Source organism: Tenrec ecaudatus, chromosome 10 (assembly GCF_050624435.1).
Source record: "Tenrec ecaudatus isolate mTenEca1 chromosome 10, mTenEca1.hap1, whole genome shotgun sequence".
NCBI lineage: Eukaryota > Metazoa > Chordata > Mammalia > Afrosoricida > Tenrecidae > Tenrec > Tenrec ecaudatus.
In genome coordinates, this window is record NC_134539.1 from 79,907,587 (window position 1) to 79,925,926 (window position 18,340).

Here is an 18,340-nt window from a genome sequence, read left to right on the forward strand (position 1 = left end):
GAGTGGGGTGGACAGTTTGGGTTCTGGAGTCTGACCCTGGTGGCTGTCTGGTCCACATCCCTACCCCTGTGGTGCCCCCAGTGATCTCAGTGGAGTCTCCTTGTCTGAGACCTGACACGGGAGGGTGATTGCCCCTCCCAGAGGCTCAGCCCGGATGAGCATCTCTGAGGGCTCTCAGCATCTTTTCCTCCCCTCCACCTTGACCTGCCCCCTCAGAAAGTAGTGCAGCGGGCCTGCGGGGCTCAGGAGCTCAGCAGAGGCAGTCTCCAAGGCTGCCTTGAGCTCCCCGGGCACGGAGTACCAATTAATGAGTCCTCCCTGATGCAGCTGTAGGCCTGCCTGGGGGCCAGTGCCTGTAGCCTTCATAGCCTGCTCTCTGGAAGATGAAGTGATGAAGAGGTTGGCCTCAGCTCTGCCATGTTCCATACAAGGAAAAAGCAGAACAAAACATGTCGCCTCTCGGAGTCTTGCTGTCCACGTAGAGACAATGAGAAAGTGAGCAGCTACTGTGTGTGACTGTTTAAGACAATGCACGTACGACATCTGGCACACAGAGGAGGCTCACCCAATATGGGGGTCAGCATAGTGGGTCCCTCTGCTGTGGAAGGATGTGAAACATTGGGGATTTACATGCACTTTGGTCATTTTATGGTTACAGGGACTGAGAAGGACAGAAATGGAATCCGTGTGTGTGTGTGTTGTGTGTGCGCATGTCTGAGCACACACGTATGAGTGGGTATGTGTTTAAGAGCATGTGTGTGTGTGTGCACACATGCATGGGAATATATGCATGGGTACGCTTGAGAGCACGCACATGTAAGAGGACATATACACGTGTGTGCACTCACACACGCATGTCCGGTCAGTGTGTGAGTCTATGTGTGAGTGTGTGAGCAGAGTGCAGGGGCCCGGGTGCTGGTTTGGGGATGGTGCAAACCTACTTCTCTGACACTTGGGGTTGCTGCTCTGCTGCCAGTGTCCCTGCAGTCACACACTGATGCTCACCACTGTCGGGGCCATCAGTGCCAGGCACAGGGCCAGCACCACCAGCACGTGCCTACGTGATGGGTGAATTCCTGAGCATGAGGAAGACAGGCTCCACAGGGAACTTGCTTCTTGGCGAGGATCCACCAGGGTACGTGGCAGCTGTGACCCCTTTCCTATCACCAGTGCCTCTGAGGATGGGCACTCATGAAACACAAGTGGGGGACAGATAGCACAAGGCCTGGGGTCATGTGAGTACAACACTCTCAGAGCCCACCAGGTGGAGCCATGTTCCCGTCTTAAAACTAGGTGGATTCTCAGGCTTGGGTTTCAAGAATCCATTTCTGAGTCTGTGTTCCAAGGCCTCTTCCTGCTGCTTGGCTCAAGGAAGAGGTTTCAGGCTGCTGGGTAGGCTCACAGCTAAAACGAGGGGTGGGGAGGCTCAGAGTTTGAGGACTGGGACCCCCTCATTCCCAGGCCCATCTCATGCTTCCTTCCTTCCCCCCGGACCCAGGCCAAGGCCAGGAGCCATGAAGCAGCCCTCCCCTGAGGCTGAGGCTGAGGCTGGGTCAGAGAGGAGTGGTGGGAGACCTGTCCCTGGCCGGAACCTATTTTCAGCTTCCTTGGGCCCTAAGTACCTCCCTGGGAGGGAGGCTGAGCTGAGGCCACACTCACCTTTCCAGCCCTGAAGACATTTCTTCACTAAACTCTGAGCTCTCACTACTGCCTGGAAAAGGAACACAGGTCAATGAGCAGGGAGGTCTCGCAGAGAGGGGCTGCCCCTGCTTGCAGGACCCATTTGCCTCTCTGTCCCCAGGCCCGGGCCCCTGCCCACACGGATGTGCCGGATAAGTGGCTCCCTGACTCTGGAGGGAGGGGGCACCTACACAAGCACATTTGCTGCCGCTGCTGCTGTCTGGCCCTGCTCTCGGAGAATGAGAGAGCCAGTCCAGCCCACGGACACATCCCAGGAAGCAGCAGCTGCCTGCCCACTGGTGGAGTGGGATCCGGCCTGCAGGCTGTCTTGGTCTGACTGACCCCACTTCTGCCTCCCTTTGGCTCAGGAGCAGCCCTCTCCGGTGAGGACAGAGGGAAGCATGAGGTCCTTTCTCTCCAAGGGCCAGGAGCTGGCCATGACTGAACAGAAACTCTGTAGCTCTGCTCCCCCCTCCCGTGGGGCTGCCCCTATGGGCTTCCCAGGGGCTCGCCAAGTTGAGGGCAGTCGAGGTTTTCTCTTGCCACTCAAAGCAGGCAACAAGCCAAGGCTTCGTATTCTCCCTCACACCTCGGAGGCTCCTTGATGCGCTCGCCTACCCTGAGTCGCTTGCTGGCACCAAGGCTGTGCAGTGGGCAGGGGAAACAAAGAAGCTGCAGGGCCCTGGCACCTCAGTTTGAGCCCCTGCCCTCCTTGCAGGATGGGCAGAGCAGCAGCTCAGTTCCCAAAAAGTGCACGTGGACACATAGCCAGCGCACTGCAGGGCGTGTAGATTCAAATCGGGGGAAAACATTTGCGCTTACGGATAAGGAAGGGAGACCTACATAATCTCGTGATCTCTTGCCTGGACACAGGCAGCACCGGACCCCGTTTTCGGTGTGCTTCAGGAAGGGCAGGCCCTGGACTGGGCACAGCTCAGAACATTTCCTGGACGCCAGACAGCTGCTCTGCTCCACAGCTGACTGCACCTCAGCCTGCATTTCCCAAGGTGGGTGCTGTAGAACCCCAGGCCTGTGGGGTGCACCAGGGAAAAGAAGAGGTGAGTGGCCAAAGAATGTGGGAGCACTGCAGACCCCAGTGTCTGCTGGGAGGACTCCTAGTGCACACCAGCAGGTGAAGGTCTCCGAGAGGAAGCCTGCTAAGCTGTAATTAGCCTGCGTAACTTCCCTGAACCCAGACCTCTTCTGCCGAGGCACACCTAGGAACCTTGGGAAGCATTCCTGACCAGATCCAGACAGGATGGCCTCTTCCAGGGACTGCTTGTCACAGACTTCCAGAGAGGAGACCGGTGTCCCTGGAGCGATCCTGCCCCAGCCTCGGAGGCTGGTCCGATTTGACAGGGCCTTGAGACCTGAGACTCCTGCTCGCTACCTTGTCCCTAAGGCTCATGTGCCCTTTGCCCCACAGGCCTCATCAGATCAAACTCCCAGGCTGGCAGCTGACTAAGCCACCAGCAACCCCAGGAGGACTCCCGTTGGGGGCAGACAGACACACAGACACAGACTATAAAGCACAGGCACACTGAAGGGGAACACTAACAGATGTGCACTTGCCGCCTGACAACATGACTGCGTGGGCCGTGTGGCCCTGGGCTGACCTGGACACCACAGGGAGGCTGGCTTGGACCGGAGCTCAGTGCAGCATCTGCCCCACTCCCCTTCCTCCCAGCCTAGCCTTAGCAGCACCGTTTACGTCCATTCCACTGACACAAAAACAATCCTCCCTAGTTCTGCCTTCTTGACATGATGACAAGATCACGGGGGAGAGCCTGGTGGCATCTTGGCCCATCCAACTGCTGACGTGAAGCAGTGCCCCCTGCTCTGCCCAGCAGGTCCTGGGGCTCATGGTGCCCAAGGTCAGGAGTGCCCTGGGCAGCTCAGAGGCTTTAGAAATGGCCAGCTTGTGACAAGGGGCCTCTAGTGTGTGGCTGCTGCGCCTGCCGCCTGCCTGCACGCTCAGGGGCTACCAGCAGGAGGCAGACAACCAACTCCTCCCTCCCGCCTCCCCCAGGCTCTCTGCAAAGCCCACAGTCCAGGAGGGGAAGGCGTCCCTGCATCTCAGCTCATCTGGAGGGAGTTTTCTCGGCGGTTCCCCACAGTGACGGCGCCACCGGGCATTGCACAGCGACACAGAGACAGACACGCAGCACACGCAGGGCTCGCGTGCAGGCCAGAGACGCTTACCTAGGGAGAGTCCGTTGGTGACGGCAGAGGAGGTGAGGGCAAGGCCCCTGCGGGGGCTGCGGGACTCTAGGACGCTGTCGTCCAGTAGGTGCCTCGCTTTCTCCGATGGGAATGTCGCACTTTTACTCTCAACTACACTCAACTGACACATCATACTGGAAAACGGAAAGGAAGAGAGAAGGCAAAGCTCCTTATCTAGCGAGGAACAGCGGTCACGCCTGCCCGGCGGGCCGAGCAGACGGGCAGCTGCAGGAACAAGGCCTCCACCCAGAACCACAGAACAAGCCCTAGCTGGGCCACTGTCATGTGCGGTGACCTTGGGCAGGTCATTTTCTTCCCGAGCCTCAGTTTCCCCACCTGTCAGATGGAGATGGTGGTACTTGTCCTGCCAGCCTCCCAGGACCATTACAGTAAGGTCTCCCCACATAAGAAGGGACAGCATGACCCTGGGTCAGCTGGCCTGGCTCTGGAGTCACACACACCTGGTCCAAATCCTTGCTCCAATGCCCACACGTCCTGGTACAGCTCTTCACCTTGTTGCACCCCAGTGGACTCACCTTGTGATGCATGCACTAGGCACAACCACCTCAGAGGAGAGGCTGCCCAACAGGCCGGTAGCAGAGCACCTGGCTGGCCCAGAGCGAGCGCTGGGGGCAACGGCTGCTCTCCTCCTGCCTGTGAGCGCTCAGGACCTGCCTGGGCCGGACCAAGGCTTGTGGCACGGTGGGGAGGGCGAAGGCGGGAAGGAGGGAGAGAGGGAGGGATCGCTTTGTTCAGGAACCTGTGTGCCAGGCCCTGGGACACAAGCATGGCTGCACCCCAGCAATGCCAAGGACCCACACGTGTCTACCAGCTGTCAGCCCCATAGGATGAGCGGGCCAGCAGGTTCACTGCTCTGCAGGCCTTCTGCAGCAAACAGGAAGCCTGTCAGCCCACGGGACACTAGGCACTTCATGCTGCCCTTGGTGACAGTCACTTGGTGTCCACTGGGCTCTGGGTTCCTCCACAGGCACACGAGGGAGCGTGGGTGAATTTTCTGGAATCCCACTCTTGTTGCCCTCTTCTTGGCATCTCTCTGTTGTCGGCTACTGATACTTGTCAATGGCACGGAGCGTGCTCTTCTCTGAGCCTGTTCCAGCCTTACAAGCAAGTACCAGCCAGTGATACCAAGCAACTCCCGCCGAGGGTGCAGGGAAGGACCCAACTGGCAAGTGTTTCCCAGCATTCCTTCAGGCCACACCTCTCAGCCCAACCTGCTCTAAAGCGCTTGGAGAAGACCTGCTCAGTCACCCACTTGTTGCCCAGGCTGTGGCTCTTCCTGTGTCTCGGGACCGGGGGCGTAGGGAGGCTGCCAGCAACGGAGGCATCCGGACAGGTGGGCCTCCGACTGAACCGTGCAGAACTGGAGCCAGCAGAGGGGCCTGTGAACAAAGCAGGGACAGAGCACAGTGAGTGGAGTGACGGCTGCAGGGAGCTCTGTGAAGGCCGGGCCAGGGCTGGGGAGGCTCAGGGGTGGGATGAGTACTTGGGCCGGCTACCCTGACTAGGCCAGGTCTACATGAGTCCTGTGGCCCCCGAGTCTTTAGATCTGTGCTCCCCGAGCAGGTAATTGACTGTCAGGCCATGTGTTCCCTTGTACACAGCGCCCACAGACCAGGCAGCCCTGCTGTCTGACACAGATGAAGGGAGTGTCACAGATACATGTGGAGATGTGCGAGCCAACAGCCTGGCCTTTGCTGGCATGAATTACCTAAAGCCACCTTGCTCGGGAGTGATGAGTTAAAACTTACACGTATGTCTTTTGATGATAAGATTACTGTTCTTCGGATGATCCCTTGAGGACCAGTGGTGAGAGTGGTGATACCGGAAGGGTGAGGTGGAGGGAGACGTCAGACAGTGTAAGATGTGACAAAATAATAATTTATAAATTATCAAGGGTTCATGAGAGAGGGAGGAATGGGGAGGGAGGGAGGGGAAAAATGAGGAGCTGATGCCAGGGGCTTAAGTGGGAAGCAAATGTTTTGAGAATGATGAGGGCAATGAACGTACAAATGTACTTTTACACAATTGATGTATGTATGGATTGTGATACGAGTTGTATGAGCCCCAATAAAATGATTTTAAAAACAGATTAGTGTCCTTATAGATAGACTGCTGTTCCACCGTTTCATTCACCAGAGACGGAATGCTCACTGGAGAGGAATTTAATTTGCAAACTGAAAGCAGTTAGACAAGGTGGGGGTTCAGGTCCCAGGGCTGTCCGCTACAAGTTGAGTGGCCTTGAAGAAGGCCCTTATTTCATTCCTCGAGCCTCGGTTTCCTTATCTGGGAAGCAGGAATAATGAAACGACCCTACAGGTTGCTGGGGAGAGCCGATAAAGAAGTGTCTGTGGAAAGCACCCATATGTATTTGATTATCATTGATCGCCACTGCACCCGTCATGGCAGTCGGGGAGCTAGTGGCGCGGAGGTAGGAGCCTTCGTGCTTGCCACATCACAGGCCCGTCAAGTGGAGCATGGACTCTCACCCCTGGTCCACTGGTCACTTTCTGCACCTTGGGCAGGGAGGCCTCAGGAAGTGATCCCTGTGGCTAGCCTAACTCTAGCCTCCTGGGCCAGCGGCAGAGGCCAGGGCATCAGAAATGGGCTCAGCCACGTCCTGCACAGCACATCCAAGGGCCTCTGCCAGCCTGTGCTTGGGAACTTCCCCTGGAGGTCCATGAAACATGAGGTCCATTCAGAGTTTTTAGAGCCTCCACAACCAGTTCTTATAGAACCCTAAGTGACCTGGGCGCTCCCCTCGCCGTCAGTTGGCTTGGCGTATCTTCATGCTAACGTCCACAGCCTTCAAGCTGTGCAAATCCAGCTTCCTTTTGGCCATTCTGAAGACTCACAAGGCAGGAAAGCTCACATCACCTCTATCTAGGGATTCCCATTCCCAGATGAATTCTCATTCCCCACTAGTTGCACGCACTGCCTTCTCCTTCATTTCCCTTAAGCCCCCCACACCCTTCCCCCACCACACCAATCCCTTCATTAGGCCTCGATCAACTTTGTCCATTGCCCCCCTTAGCAACTAGCCCCCACAGAACCTCTCTGTCTGTCAGCTCCCCACTCACTCGTGGGCACCCGCCTTCCCACGGAAGAAAGCTGGTCGCCAGGGGTGCCCGCCTTCAACTCGTTCCTGTCACCTGCAGCCCTCCAGACGCCGGCTACACTGCCAGTCTTGTGAGGTGGAGGCTTCCCCTTCCTCTCTAGCCCCACCTGTCACATCTTGAGAATCCACCTTTTCTCCTCCCTCTGTCTCCATCTTCAATCTATAAGAAACATGCTAACCTCTCTTTTTCTATGAAATAAAGTCCTGTGGCCCCGAGTCTTCCTTCCAGCCAGTTAGCTTCGTCAGAGGATCTATGGTCCATATTGCTCTGACTCTGCCCTCTCACTTGCTCTTCAGGCCACTGAAATCTGGGTTCTGTACCCACAGACATGCACAGTGACCCACTTCTTACCAGGCCAGGGGGCACGCAGAGGCCTGCTCCCCACCGTCCTAGGCATCGGATGATGGCGCTCCTTCTCGAAACGGCTGGGATCCTGGGAGGTCATGCTTGCTGCTGCTCCTTGCGCCTCTTCAATGGCTACCCCTGTGTCCTCCCTGGCCCCCGCCCCCCCACAACAGATATGCTGCCCTGCAGCCTTCTCTTGCCAAGGCCGTTATGTCCACCATACCTTTACCTGACCTTCCCTATCTCAAAACCAAACCCCAGCCCTCTGCTACTGAGTCAACTCTGATTCGTAATGACCTGATAAAGGGGTTCGAGCGGTTTTTTTCATTTATCTTTAACAGGCAGCCAGTCTCACCTTTCTCTTGCAGAGTGGCCTGTGGGCTTAAAAGCATCGACCTTGCAGTTAGCAGCCCAGCACCTCAGCACCCAATGGATGGTGCCACTGGGCTCCTTGAACTTCCCTCAGGTCCCTCAAACTCAACACAGGCAAGGAAGAAGCTGGGGCCCCTTCCTCCTGTGAGGGTGCCCTTGGCGGGTGACATGGCTGGTCATTAATAAAAGCCTGTCCTGGGCTGTGGGGGATGTCCTTGGCTTCTCCCAAGTGATGATGTTACTTTCCCCCCTTCTTTACTCACTGTCAACAGCCACCAAGGATCCCTCCCCGTGCCCACCTCTCTCATCGTCACCTGGACCGAACCTCCAGGCTTTACCTGTTCCCACCTGCAGTCTGATAACTCTCCAGCCCAGCCCTGGATGACTTCATGAGTGACTCAGAAAATACAAAGCTCGCGAGCTGGCCATGCCATTTCCCTGCTTGAAACCACCGTGCAGGGTGCTTATGGCTCGGCCTGGTCTGGCCATTCAAGCTGACCTGAAAATGCTCACGGGAAAGGGAAAGGCCCAAATAGCCAAGGCAAATATGAGTATAGTTATATGATTTTGCCCCACCATATCTCCATCCCCAAACACACAGCAATAGCATTCCAACCAGTTTCAGGCCGGGGCAGGGATAGGAAAACAGATCAATGAGTCAGAAGAGAGAGTCCAGAGCTGGCTTTGTATTGGTTGTGGCATTACAAAACCAATGGAGGAAATGAAGGTTTTTTCAACAAATGAACTTAGGACCGTTGGGTTCTATGTGGAAAAAATAAAATAAAAGCCCTGCTTCACAGTACACAGGTGGAGGGTTAATATCACAAATGTGGAAGGAGAAATGCAAGCGTCTTGGGAAAGAAAACTTGGGAGGCTCTCTGTGTGACCTTGGACTCAAGAGCCAAAAAGCACCCAGTAGAAAAGGACAAAAGGGAGCCGATCTGATCTGACAGACTAACACCCAGGTACCAAACAAAGGCAAGGGTTTGGGTCTCTGCAACACTCTAAAAGCAGTCAGAAAGAGACAACCACACAGAGAAAATGGGTAAAGGAGGTGAACAGAAGGGGAAACCCAAATGATCGACAAATGTAAGGAAACACGCCTAATTTCCCTGTATCATTAAGGGCTGGCTAGGCTGGCTCCCCAAACCAACTCGCTGCCCGGGCGCCCAGGCTGCTCAGAGACACCCCGGGGTTCCAAGACTAACTGTTTATGGGAGTAGAGAGCCCTGTCTCTCCCAGAGCGGCGGGTGGTTTCAAGCTGCCAATCATGTGGCTCACAGTCCAGCGGGTGAGCACTGGCCCACCAGGCGCAGCTGGGAGGTGGAGGAGCAGGAACTCCAGTTGGGAAGCCACAGGCAACAGTGAGGAAAGGCGATGGTTACGGTGACCGTAATTCTAGGTCCCTACTAGGAAGCCACCCCTGCACCGGGATGTGCGTGCAGGGGAGCGGATAGGTAAGCGGTGGCTCATTCATTCAGCAAATTCTACAGGACGGGAAAACGCCCGTAGAATCTGGATCTGTAAGTTTCAATATAGATAAATCCTAAAACAGACATTAAATGAGCATCGCAAGGTACAAAAGGGTATTTGTCATGATGCTCTGTATATAAATGTTTAAAGCACACAAAACAGCAGTGCATACGTTTATGCAAGGGAGCTTTCAACACGCTTGTGGGAGGGTGGAAAGATAACAGAATTCTCCAAGAAATGTTTCAAGCCCACTCGTATGTGGTGTAATACAGACGCCACGCAGGAACGGCAGGTGACAGTAAGAGGACAGTGCGGGTGACTGCAGAGGAAAGGGAAAGGGGACAGACTCGAGAGAGGAAGGGGGTGCAAGTGATGTTGGCTCTGAAGCAAACCCAGTGCCGTGGAGTAGATTCTAACTCACTGCAGCCCAGCTGGAACAGAGCTCCCCGAGGGCGGCTGCAGCTAGACGTCCTTGGGGAAGCAGAGCTCTCTCCTCGAGGCGGCGGAGGGCTGGCCGTCCGTCCCATGGCCCACATCTTAGTTAGCGGCTGAGTGTTCTCACCAGTTTGCCACCGGGCTCACTTCATATCCTCTGCTTAAACCAAAACATGATGCAAAACCTGGCAAAATGGTAACCTCTATGAAACCTGCTGGTGGGGACACGGGCAACTGTGACCCATTTCCCTGCCCTTTTCTCCAGGTATTAACTATTTCATTATTGAAAAGGATCGCTGGGGTTATCTGACACCGCGCTGGCCCTGACTGGCGGTGACCCTAAGCCCCAGGGGACGACCCTGGGTCTAGTTAATCCTGTGTGATCCCCATGATGCGCCAAGGACCATCAGACCACCGTGTTCGCCAGGGTTTTCAGTCGGATTCTCAGAGGTCAATCATGCTGGTGAATTGTGACCTGGTACTACTGCAGGAACCTGGTTAGCATCACAGTAGCAAGCCAGCTGGGAAACAATCCTGGGTCTCCCACTGGGGGGCAATACCTCGGCCACGGAGCCACCACTGCCTGGGGCCATGGACTCGGGGGCTGCACCACGGCGCCTAAGCCTGCTGCTGGGGCCTCTCATCGGGCTCAGTCACTGAGGCCCTGGCGGAGGAGAGGCGGGTGAGCAGCGGACACTGCTCCCTCCAGTTCTCACCCTGCGCAGTCACAACTGTGGGCAACAGTCCCCGCGAGTCTTCTATGGCTGTGGGGTTTGGTGCCCACTGTGTCCTGTACTCTTGCAGTCCAAGGTTGGTAAGCACGCCCGTGGTCCCGCGTCCTGAGGTGCTGTGAGCTTCCCGGCACTCTTGCCCGTTTCTTTCTAAGTAGCTCTATCCTAAACTTTCTTCCAGGCGATCCCACAGTGCCTTCATGCACAGCACCCCTCTGAAGTTGTTACCCGCATTCACCCAAGGGCTAAAGATGAAAGTTGTTTCCAGCTCTGCAAAACAAACCCCAAAACCCCTCACTGTCACGGAGTCGATTCCAAACTCACAGTGAGTAGAACTGCCCCTGTGGGCATTTCAAGACTGTAACTCTTTTATGGGAATAGAAAGTTTCTTCTTTCTCCTACAGAGCGGCCGATGGTTTCAATCTGCTGACCTTGCTGTTAGCAGTCCAGTGCATGAGCAGTAAACCATAGGGCTCCCCCGACTTATGCGCACATGGGAGTGGACACCTGGCGCCTTTTCCCAGGCACCAGTCCTCCGGTTGGTAGACCTACGGGGGAGCCTGTTCCAGTCCAACGGCCCCCTCACCCAGCTGATTAGTCTAGGAGTGGAACTTTCCCCAGGATTTTCAGCCTTGAAAATCAGCCTCTTTGGGGTTGGTAAGAAATAAAATGCAGACACTGCGGTGGCCACGCTTTCCTGCCTGTAGAGAAGAGCTGTCTCTGGTGAGTGGAGAAGAAACGGCCTCCCACAGCAAGGCCAAAGAGCCAGTTGTCCCTGAAGCACAGTGTCTCCCTGCCGTGCCTGAGTTGTATGAGCCAGCCAGGGTCTCCCTCTGTTGTTTGCGGCCCAAAGAACCTTAAAAAGACCCACCGGCACTACACTGCCTGCTGAGGGCCTGCAGGGGAGAGGGGTTTGCCGAAGTGGTGAGTCCAGCCTTCAAACGGCGTCTCAAGAGCAAGGGCTCTCTGACAGACCTAGTAATGGAGTCAGAGTGAGACCCGGAAGGAAAGGTTCTTGGCCTCAACCTCCTGGACCTGGGAGTGGTCCCATGAAAAGTCTTTGAGGTGTGTGTCAAAGTAACGGAACTGCATCTCAGTTTGGTGTGTGGCACCACGCTGGAAGGCCAAGTAGGGTCAGGAGATGCACTGGGCTCTTCTGCGGTGCTTTCTTAAAACCAGTTTCATGGGAGGGTCTGGTCTGGTTGGCCTGTGGTCGGTCTGGACTTTGAAAAAGCTATCCAGGCGAGTCTCCTGTGCACCTCTGTTGACGAGCTCAGAAAGCAGGACCAGAGGCAGGCACTAAACCTCTGTCCTGGAGGAACTGTCTTTGCTCCAAGAGCCACAGAGGAGAATGAAAACCAGCCTGCTTCGATTTCCTTTTGTCCTTCTTGCTCAATAAAGGAGCCCATGGAGAGGGCGGCCTCTGCCTTGTTTATCAGCAGTTATGTCCTAGGGGTTAAAAACTTCACTGCCTGAGTCACTCTGGCTCCCCCGGCTTAGGAAAATGTTTTTCTAGTGGTCAAACTGCACTGCTCCTCCCCATGGGGTTTGAATTGGAACTCCAGACTCCCTGGTCCTGTAGCAGTAACAGTCCCGGGGGGCTGTGATGGCTCCAGGCTACCCAGCCTCAGCCCTGTGCTTTGTGCCTGTACCGCGCAGTCTGTGGGTTGAACACTCTTAGTAGCCCCAGCTGACAGATGGGAAAGTCCGAGTTCACATGTCCACTAAATGGTGACACCAGCACTTGAACCCAGGTACACACCACAATCCAGGAGGTGGCAGGGGTGGGGCTGGCATGAGAGAAAGCAGATGCTCAAGGTCAGTCACTGGGGACAACGTGAGGAAGAGAGACAGTGGCCACACTGGAGGGGACTGCATTCGCAGGAAGCACTTCTCCCAGGTGGTCTGTGATGGATAAAACGGAGTTGCTAGTCCTGGGGCAGAGATGATGAAGGAGATGCACACCGCTGTGTGAATAAACAGGGACTTGCATTATTCAAGGGAGGTGTGGTGACTAAACGCCACACTCATGCTGGAAGAAAGACTGGATCTGCGATCTTAATCTGGACCCTGCAGGTAAGACGTGGATGCTCTGAGGGTCTTCTGGTAATTTCCTCCAGGCCCTTGCTGCTCACTCATGATTGGAAGCACTTCCCACCCTGTCTCCAGGTCGTTTCTGCCTCTGAACTCAGATTCCCATCCTCCGTCAGTCTCTCCCAACCCCTCTGGATTGCCCTCGACACTTGGCCTCTTCCATTCAACTCTTGATTCTCCCTCCAGGACGGCTCTCTCTCCTCTGCAAGCCTGGCTTCAGACGGCCATCCATCAGTGGGGAAGGGTGGAGGCTTTGAGGAGAAGAGCCCGCCATCTCCCTGGACCCAGCTTCAAAGCAGCTGCTGCTTGCTCTCTGCCGCAGGCCGAAGTCCCTCCCATCCCCTGCATTGTTGACCAACAGCCCGAGTCTGAGGCAGAAACTGAAGAATTTTCATTCAGCTGGGACCCAGGAAGGGGGGGAGAAGGGTTGGCCTCTCTGCCAGGAAGTGACACCCTTTGCTGACAGAAGGGCCTGTATTCCTGCCTAGCCAAGCCTAGGGTGGCCTCCACGGGACAGCACTGGGTACATGTGTCTTCTGATCAGAGGGCCTGGCAAGTTTATTTCTCCATGTCTTCGGGGCAGGGGCAGGGGCAGGGGCAGGGGCAGGGGCAGGGGCGGGGTGGTGATAATAAGCCGGAGCTCTGGCCCTGCTCAGCAAGCATGCAGTCCCCGCTGCCCGGCCCGATATGGCACACACATCTGGAAAAACTGACCACACAGCCTGACTATCTCAGAGGATTGCTCTATTTTTCCTCCGCATAATTTTTCCATGAATAATCTTTAAAGCTCTTGAAACGACTGTTTCTCTAGCAGTTTTATTGGAACATGTGAGAAGTGACAGGCTCTGAGGGGAACAAGATATCATATTGAAAAAAAATCTGTTTTTCATTACATTTCTTTCAAGGAAGCAACACGCTGCCCAATAGAACACTCGCTGATGAGAAGCGAGCACAGGACCTTTTGTTGACTGCCCTGGAGTGGGCAGCACTACGGCTGATGGATGGTGAGAGGGAGGACTCAGGATCAGGAGGGAGACAGGCCTGAGCTCACACTGTGTCTGTCACCTGCAGGACATGTGACCTCATGCAACTCGAAGGGAGTTTCTTCATCTGCCAAATGGGGGTAGTGACCCTGACCTTGCACCTCCCTGGGGAATTGAAGAAATAGCACCCCGCCTTCCTGCGGGCCATAAATGTTTACTAAGCCCCAAGTTTGGGTGCTAAAGATCCAACCCTGAGTTAGAAAGGTGTTCCTGACATCCTGCACTTTACAGTCTGACCCGTGGGGACAGAGAGCCTGATCGTCACACCCGGGAGAAATGCATGCTTTGACAGACTAGTAATAATATCCATGGTGATAGTCGTAACTATGGTAACAACAGAGATGATGATGATGATGATGATGATGATGATGAAGACGACTGGTGACAGCTCACGTTTTTTGAGCATCTATGATGTTCCAGAAACTGTACTAAATGCTCATCTACAGCTCCCGATCACACTGCTGTCACTCTAACTGTCCCGTGGCGTGGTGGCTAAGATAAACAAGGTAAGGCTCTTGCCTCGGTGAGCAGCTGATGAGCCGTGGGTCTGGGAGCACAGGGAACGTTTGCAGGCCCACGGGAAGGGTGAGGGAGGCCTTTTGGCCTCAGACTGGGGTAATAGCTACGGCTAGAAGCTGCGATGTGTGTAGAGGGAGCAGCGTGTGCAGAAGCAGGGATGATGAAGAGCAGACCTTACCAAAGAAACTGGAAGGCTGGCTGGAGCCAAGAGCGGGGGACGTGAAAGATGAGTAGCGGGGTGCCGAGTTTAGTGAGGGAAGGTGCACAGAGCTTTCAGGAAGGGGTGCTGATGGGCTCAGGTGTGTACCCTACAAGAATCAGCTGCAGTTTTGCAGTCATTAGATGTGGCCAAGACTCAAAGCTCCATGCTGGGCGGGACAGACGTGCTGAGTGATGGCCAGGCGCTAAAGCAGCCAGGGAGCATGGAGGCAGCAAAGGCTCGGGACAATTCTGCTTGGATGGGCCACCATTCGCGGAGGGCACTCGAGGGCCTTGCCTGGGGATCAGCACTGAAGCTGCCGGGCCAGTCCTGCTGCTGCTGTCCAAGTCTCGCACATCACAAGTGGACAGAGGGCAGCTTTGGCACCGAGAAATGCCTCAATTCAACTGGGAGCCATGAGACTTGGGTTCTAGTCCAGCCTCCTTCCCTTTCGAACCCCCATTTCCTCCCTAGAAAGAGAGGTCTGACATCTGCCACCGCCTGGAGCTCTTGGAGGTTCCCACACAGCACATCAGCTTCACAAGGTATCACCTCTACCCAACTGGAAAGGGCTTCAGTGTCTCTCGGGTTTCTCTCCTTCACACGCTTCAAGTCTGCTTCCCAGACACTCGGTCAGCCAGGGCCCTGCGGCTCTCCAAGGTGCTGGGGCCCTCTGCACAGAAAGTCTGTTTGTGTTGAAAACCTCTTCTGGCCAGGCTTCCTGGTGGAGCCTGGGAGCCGGTCACTTTCCCACTCACACACATTCTTGGTGTCACATACACGAAGCAAGCACGGTTCTCCCCGTGAGCCAAGCTCTGGCTCACATATCCCTGATTGAAAAACGGCATCCAGCCACCCTTGGACTGTGGTGACGTTGAGATGCTTTCTCCTTGGAGCCAAAAGGCCCCAACTTGCAGGCACGGGAAACACAGAGCGAGGGAAGGCCTTTCCGGAAGCTCACCGGGCTCATGGGGCTGCCGCAGCAGGGCAGCAGAGCCACGCACAACAAGGTGTGAGTCCAAGGACCTGGATCGACTGTGAGTTAACAGGCTACTAAGATGGGCGACTGCAAGGAAAAAAAGGAGGCACCACTGCTGTAGAGTGAGCGCTCAACAACTCGTTTCCCAGCTCAGCAGCCCTGCTCAGGGCCCTCCTGACCCTCTGAGAATAGGAAAAGGCAAGGAAGGGGAGCAGTGTCCGGAGCAAGCAGCAGGTGGAAATCCGTGAACACCCGCCGTGTTCGTGGCATGCCTCCTTCTTCAGTATATTGAAGGCGGCTTCCACGGACCACTTGGGAGCTTTCACTGTGCCCCCAGAAGCTGGGAGATGCAAGGGACAAGCCAAGGTTTACGAGGCCCCATCTGGAGGACAACGGAGGCCCTCGCGTGGAGCTGCATGCCCTCAGGTCTGTTATGCCTCTTGTGGACCCAGGTGGCCCACGTGAGAAGAGCTGGTGTGAGGGGCTGTTGTGGGCCCTGGGCCATAGGGTTTGAGAGGGCCCATGCAGCAAGAAGCTGGTGATGGGGTTTCCAGTGGCCCCAGAATGAATTTACCTCTGCCAGGGGCAAGGAACCTACGGGATCTCTTGAGGAGAGGTGGCATCAACGGTGCTGACTGCATCTTAGGGGCCTTAGCAGCAGCCTTGCTAAGCTTATCTCCCCCTGACCTCTCCCTAAGGCCTGGGTCAGCAGGTCAAGGGAGGGGGAGACAGGCTAATAGCCATAGAAAGGCCAAGTGCCCCCTAGCCTTCTGCCACGGCAGTGAGGCCTGAAGGACCAATGATTGGGCGAGAGGAGGAGATTCCACGTCAAATCAGGCGTAGAGTCCCTATTCTTCCAGGTTGTCATTCAGGGGCAGAGCCAGTATCTACTCTTCACAAGGGCTCAGTTGCTTTGGGGCCCTCAATGTGCATTACGCTTGGCTCATATGCTGTCCACATGCAACAGCACAGACACCTGGGGCAGGCAGCTTTTCCTCTGTGTAGAGTCCTGGGTCCAGAACTTCTTTGGTCCATTGATGCTGGGACAGACCATGTCTGGCTGGATGATGGGTTTCACACCGAGGGCCGCTCACAGGGCCACGGTAAGGTTTGCTAAGAGAATCCAGGGTGCGCAGAGAAAAGTGCCTGGCTGACAGTCAGTACTTAGCACCCGTTTGCTGCTACCACCTGCCATCGTTGGCGTTTCACTGTCCGAGCCTGTTTCCCTCATGTGTAACAGCTGGGGTGGTAGTTTGAAAACATGGCCACAATCTGCTGGCATTGCTCCCCTGGAGTGGTAGGGTCCATGTCTCCTCTCCCGGGGTCCTGGCTCAGGGACCTGTGACTGATGAGAGTGGGGCAGAAACGACACTGCAATGATTTCGTGGCCAGGGCAGAGAGGAGCCATGCAGCGCCTACCTTACTTTCTCAGGCGCTCGTTCTGGGGAAAGCAGCCGCTAGGTATGAAGACTGGGACCATCCTGGTCCACCGTACTGTGAGGAAGCCCAGAAGACCACAGGGACAGGCAACACACTTGTGTTCAGCCGCAGCTGAATGTGCCACCCCATGACTCCAGGCCCCACCTTGGAGGCTTTCCTGTTGGGGTCTTGGCTGCGGTGCAGCAGAGACAGGGCACCCCAGTGAGGTGCTGCCGCCATCCTGACGTGCACAGTCCTCGAGTGCAGTGCTGTCCTGTGCCCGGCATTGGGAGCTGACCTGTCCCAAGGCAGTATCCACGGACACAGCTGGGGAGTGCTCCACCTGGAGCAGCTGGCTCCTTCCCCAGTGCACTCCTGGCAGCCTCGTACCACCCTCCATTTGGACAGCACGCAAGCTCAGCTGGGAGGGCAAACAGCTAACGTCAGGGTGTGCTACAGGTGTGCCAGGCACAATCTCAGCCTTGGGAGGTAAGCCCTGTTCCCATTTCACCAATATGAAAACTGAGGTTCAATTGTCCAGGATTCCACAGCTAAGAAATGTGAGGGCCAGGCTTTGAACTTCATCTGCCTGAGTCGAGAGCTTGGGATTTCAGCCACTGAGTAGTAACACAAAGGAAGGCCCAGAGAACAGGCCCGACGGCTGACTACAGAAGCCCAAGGCCAGGCTGAGAGTTTCCATGGGTCTGCTTTGCTGCCAGGGATCTGCAAAGGGAACCTGGCAGTGGGCAAAGGCACGCGGAGGTGGGACCAGCAAACGTCCGCTGGTTCCAAGGCGCACACAAGCATTGCTTGCCCTCACTGAGGGTTAGCGTGCTTTATGATTTTGCTCTCCAGGAAAATACGAGTGCATTTCTATAAAGGAAACATTACATACAGGGGGAAAACTGAAAACGTGGCCTTCTTGGCCCTCTTTCCTCCGACGACCCAGAAACTGAGAAGCTTTCTCGGTTTCCTTTCTCACAGTCTACTTGTTGACGTGGGACTGCGGCATAGGCATCCCTGGCCGGCTGCGGGTGGGGGAGTCGGGGCCGCTCTCGTTGGGGCTCAGGTACCTTGGATATTAAACAAGGGCCCAGGGAGACCCAGGACGGAGGCCGGCGTGGATGCTAGAACGCAGGTTTCCAGTCTCCTGAGCTCCACCAGCTAGGGAGGGCACCTGGACACCTTGCTTCTGCTCACACTGGCCTCCCTGCCTGTCTCTCAACGAGCTGCTCCTTGCTCACTGTGTTTGTGCTGCCTGGGTCCTCACGGAAACACCAGCTCTGTGACCGCACGGTCTTCATCTTGTCCTCCAAAGAACAAGTGTTGCTCAGAGCAAGTGTTTAGCCCCTAGTGGCCCCTTGGCTGGTATGTCTTGAGTGAACAAATGAATGCATCTTGGGGATCCTTCCCTGGCAGGTGTAGGGGTGACTGTTGACTGCTGGAAAGAGAGCCCAGGACTGTAGCTTAGTCCCCCCACCCCCACCCCTTCTCTCCGAGGAACTGAGGGAAGCTGCGTTCCTTCCATTCCTGGGACTGAAAGCAGCACATTCCTGTCCCTGTGTCTGGGCGGGCTCTTGCCACGCAGCTCAGTCTAATTGCCAGGCCTGGGGGAGGGCTCCCTGGAGCTGCCCTTCTGCTCCCACCCTCCACAAGACGTCTTGTGTGGCAGCAGCACCCACCACCTCTCA

At 55.7% G+C, this 18,340-nt stretch overlaps 1 protein-coding gene across 2 annotated transcripts in view; it reads right to left on the bottom strand.

The window, feature by feature from the left end:
- The window catches only part of RALGPS1 (Ral GEF with PH domain and SH3 binding motif 1), a 362,265-nt gene that overhangs the window by 21,717 nt on the left and 322,208 nt on the right, over nt 1–18,340 (bottom strand). The window contains exons 12-14 of one of the 2 annotated variants that reach the window (XM_075560766.1): nt 5,177–5,303; nt 3,883–4,037; nt 1,660–1,711 (exon numbers count right to left, since the gene is read on the bottom strand). In XM_075560766.1, coding sequence (XP_075416881.1) covers nt 1,660–1,711; nt 3,883–4,037; nt 5,177–5,303 — 334 coding nt within the window. The remainder of the gene's footprint in view (nt 1–1,659; nt 1,712–3,882; nt 4,038–5,176; nt 5,304–18,340) is intronic. The other variant, XM_075560767.1, reaches the window with a different exon arrangement.